General features: G+C 45.9%; 1 protein-coding gene across 1 annotated transcript; it reads right to left on the bottom strand.

The window, feature by feature from the left end:
* Positions 1 to 221: 221 nt before the first annotated feature.
* Positions 222 to 4,515, bottom strand: unm_sa1261 (un-named sa1261; the record flags this gene model as incomplete). Its single annotated transcript, XM_079176893.1, has 3 exons — positions 222 to 1,040; positions 1,346 to 1,548; positions 4,344 to 4,515. 3 exons carry the CDS (start codon positions 4,513 to 4,515, stop codon positions 222 to 224), a joined length of 1,194 nt encoding a protein of 397 aa, XP_079033019.1.
* Between the last annotated feature and the right edge of the window lie 251 nt (positions 4,516 to 4,766).

Here is a 4,766-nt window from a genome sequence, read left to right as displayed (position 1 = left end):
AAACAAAGAGGCCTGTGGTCGTCTCGCTGCTCATTTCCTCAGAGCTCGTCTTCATCAGAAACGAGTAAATCCGCAGTGAAGCTACAATGTATGTCAGGCCGTTGACCCCGACGCTAAGCACCAATAACTACACTCTCCTCGTCATCATCGGAGACATCTTCCTCCTCAGCTCACACGCGTGAGCAGGCAGCCTGAACCACCGCGGCGCCGCTCGAAGCCGCCTACACGCAGATCTCGATGGGCGTCGCCACCAAGATGCGTCCTCTTTCGTTGTTATCTCTGTTGACCCGCTCGTAGCTGCCGGTGGAGGACGGCGAGCTGTTCGTGGACATGGAGGAGTAGTGGGTGTCCATCATGATGCTCCCCTTCGCCACCGCAAAAGCGGGCGACAACCTCTGCTGCTTCAGCCTGTCCACCAACACGTCCTCTTCGGATGAAGACGAGCTGATGTCCAGAGGAGGCGCGCTGCTCGCCAAGCTGCCGATGCCGTTGTTGTTCCCGTTCTCCGTGTCCAACATCCAGCACAGGTTGAAGTAGCTGAAGACCTCCTTGACGGAGCAGCGACGCGCCTGCTCGATGGAGAGGAGCCTTCGAAACATTCGCAGGGCCTCGTCGGTGAAGCGGCGCCACTGCGACGGCACGGTGCCCGTGCGGCGACACTGCCAGCGCACAAACTCCTCGTAGAAGGCGTCGTTGGGCATGGCCTTCTCCCACGGGAAGTTTCCCGTCAGCATGCAGAAGAGCAGCACGCCGAAGGCCCACACGTCCGTGCTGTAGTCCACGCAGAAGCCCTCGTGCCGCGCGGTGTCGCACAGCTCGGGCGCCGTGTACGGGATCGTGCCGCTCACGCGCTTCACGGGAGAGCCGGCGCGCCGCGTCATGCCGAAGTCGGACAGCTTGACCTTCCGGCACTCTTTGTCAAAGATGAGGATGTTCTCGGGCTTGATGTCTCTGTGGACCAGCTTCTTGCAGTGCAGGTAGTCCAGGGCGATGGCCACCTGGTGGACGCAGCGCTTAGCCACCGGCTCAGGTAGTCCCACCTGAACAGAGACCAAGACAAATAAAGTTATAGGTACACGACGCCACCTCAGTGCTTTTTCTTCAGCCTATATTTGTTTACATTTTGTCAAATGTAGCAGCATTAACAGTATGCTGTATGAAGTATTGGTGGTTATTGTCCCCGTATCACCGGATTACTTTGATGCTGGAGAAAACTTAAAAACATAATGATTCTGAGGCAAGTTCTGGAGTTATACTATGTAATATTTATACCTTTTCTTACGTTACATCATGATTACAAAGCAGATTTATGTACGTTTCTCTCACAGCTGATCGTTTTCCTCACCTGTGGAGGGATGATGTCAAACAGATCTCCTGCCAGAGCGTACTCCTGAGCGAAGATGTAGTACTCGTCTGTTTCGAAGGCGATGCCGTACATGTTGATGATGAAGGGGCAGGGCGACAGGTAGAGGGAGATGCTGTACTCTCTCAGGAAGCTCTTCAGTTTGGTGGTTTTCTTCCTCAGAAACTTCAGAGCCATTTTTGTCCCTGAGAAGAAGAAAAAGAGGACAGCGAAGCGTTAGATAACTCAAATAAATCTAGATCCTCGCTTCTTCCTGATCTTTTCCCAACTGATTTATTTCACGGCCGCTTAATTGCGTGAATGAAACTTAATTAAAATGATCAAAATTAGAAGAATAATTCAAAACTCCAATGTCAATGAATTAATTGCTGCCATTTCTCAAATCCTCTGCCAGATTATGTTCCCACAGAGCGAACACGTTGAGCTGCTTTCATGCAGTGACGAAGTATTTACATCCTGTACTTAAAAGTACTAATGCCACACTGTTAAAATACTCCACTATGAGTAAAGGTCCTGTATTGATAACTTTAAATATGTAAGTATTATCCGAGTAAAAAGTACCACATGTACCTCTGACAGGAGTAACAAGTACAATATGTTGAATCTGTACTAAATGTACTTAGTTACACGGTTCTTCTCGTGTATTTTTACATCAACGGCTGCAGACATAAATTGGATTAGAAAGCCGACGAAGACGAGCCTCTTGATTTAATAATGTAAAAGATTCACTGGAACACAGCGAGTCGTCCGGCGGGAACACGGGAAAAGTAATTTGTGAGGTTCAGATGCATCATCTCGCCTCGGCAGACACTTCACTGCAGCAAGAGGAGCAGCGAGGGGAAATAACCAGAGCTAAATGTGAAACAGCCCAGACAGCACGGAGCTGGAGAGCAGCCACGTCTGCCTCTCTCTGCACAACCACAGCCAGAGCGTCAGCGAGGACGAGAGGAGACGCTTCTCCAATACCACCGGGTCAGCTCTGCAAAGAGCTTTGTGCAGTTTTACAGTTTTACAGTTTTCCAGAGTGCAGACACTCTTTGGGAAAAGGTCAGGAGGTGTGTTTGACGCCGTGATGCAGAAGGACTTTACCGCCACCGTGAATAAATAAATGAAGAATGTTTCTTCCATCACGCTCTAAGTTTTGCAAATTGATCATCTCCCTGAGGTTTCTTATAAATATTATAAATCTGCATTTGATTCAAGTGGCTACAACTTGAGTTTAAAGTACATTAAAAGTATGCTGAATCATCTAGTACTAGTTCTTGTTTGCAGTGTACTACTGGATGTACATATAAATATCACTGAGAAAGGTTCTGGAGTTATAGAGCGTTGTCCCCTTAAACTAAGTACTGTACGCATACTTATACTTCTCTACATTTCAGAGGTAAATATTGTGCTTTTTATTCCATTTATTTGAAAACAATAGCAAATTTCAGATTTAGAAAACAAAAAGATATTAAATGAATAACTTAATTTTATAATATATGTTAATTAAGATACACAGCAGTAAGAAGTGAGCTCTGCATTTACCAGCTGCAACAGTACATTTAATGAACAAATCAATGATTCAATAGTACATAATCCAGTACTTTAATATACATTATTCTGAACGAGACCTTTTACTTTTGGTACTTTATTTGATTCTAATACTGCTCTGGATCGGTGCAGCAACACCAAACTGACTTCACTGTATTGTTTCCTCTGCACTCGTATCTTTTTCTGACTCCTACTATTAATAGTATTAAAGTATTCGTTCCCAAACACGCAGCAGCAGTCAGCATATCTTCTCTGAATGGAGTAAAGAACTATTTTCCTGCAGCATCAACAGCAGCTTCATGTTTACGTGGAGAACGAGTTGCTCTGTTAGAATCCGCCTGCCGGCTAATGTGCAAAGATAAACCGTTATTTATTTTAGTGTTTCAGGGCAGAAACTAAATCTGTGATTGATTCTCATTAAAGTTCTCTTCTTCACTAAAATGTATTTGCACACAATAAGGACTCAAAAGGTCAGAACATCGTCTCCTTCAGCCCGTTTATTCTCATAGTTAACGTGAGATTTATACAGAGCAGCAGACGATTAAAGCCACACTGGCCGTCTGATGGAGGCTGTATTAAAGAGAGAAACACGTGGACCTGGTTTCATTATCTTCTGCTTTAACTGCACTTTACAGGCTGGAGGAAAAGGTCAGAACTCATCTCGTTGACGGACTGCAGCCGCTCTGAAAATGAGCTTTGTGCTCCATAAAAAGAGACGATTTAGAAGCTCGCGGCCGACGGGCAACACGTCGGGCTTTTAATGTGAAAAGGTTGAACAGATTTTTCTATTAGTTAAAGTAGTGACTTCAGGCCGTCTGGTGCCAGATCGGTTCTGAAGCTCTGCATTAAAGAGCGGCTTCAACACTTCACCTGAGTGAAAACAGGATTCTTTTTTAATTCACTCAGTAAGCCCTGAAGATCTAACACGTCTTCTCACACGCGAGGCGATGAAGTCAAAACGTCAAACCGTCTTCATCGACTCTGAGTTTGATCTTTTGGATTCCTTTTTGGAAATGAAGCGTCAAACAGCAGGCGGCATATTCTGATGCCGATACTTTTGTACGTTTACTAAAGTAACATTTTGATCGTAGGCTTTTACTTGTCAGAGTATTTCTGCACTGTGGTATCGTTACTGTTATACAAGTAAATGATCAGAGTACTTCTTCCGTAAATGGCAAATGTACGGCCTCCTGATCAATAATGAATGAATGTATGTATTCATTCATGTATTCATATATTCTACCCTGTCACTATCTACTGTGTTGGTTCTATGAATTCTGGGTAATCGTCAGTTGTTACATCCAGGTGTGTCTGAAAGTTAAGAGGGCTTCGAATGCATTTTCTTTTTACGTATTAAACTCCAGTTATTGTTTCTACTCGCGCTCACTGTGCTCATGTGGAGAAATCCAACGCTAGCTTCAAAAAGGCGTCCAACAGAAGTTACCTCTGATTTTGTGGACCACCAGGTCCACCTTCCCGTAGGTGCCCTTCCCGAGCTCACAGACCACCTCGTAGTATTTGTTGATGTCCAGCTTCTCCAGGTTCTGAGCGGCGATCAGCTGGAGCTCCTCCAGGATGTCGATGGAGGCTCGGGAGCCGTGGGGCGAGGAGCTCATTGTTGTGGAGGGTCTGGTCTGGAGACGGATGTTCCTGCGGGACGGGAGGAGCAGGAAGGAAGAGAAAGGTTCACTATGTGACCGGCACCCCCCCCCCCCCCCCCCCCCACCGTAAACACAGCTACTGTATTGTGTGTGCACGACTGCACGTGTGGACAGAATGCTTTGTGTTCAGGCCAAAAGAACTGCATTCAACCTTTGAATCGACACTTTGTGTTCATGAGAACGTTTTTTTGTTTTTTAGAGATCAC

This window comes from Pholis gunnellus, assembly GCF_910591455.1.
Source record: "Pholis gunnellus genome assembly, chromosome: 17".
Taxonomy (NCBI): Eukaryota; Metazoa; Chordata; class Actinopteri; order Perciformes; family Pholidae; genus Pholis; species Pholis gunnellus.
The sequence above is the reverse complement of the archived record's forward strand: the minus strand, read 5'-3'. Positions and strand labels throughout refer to the sequence as shown.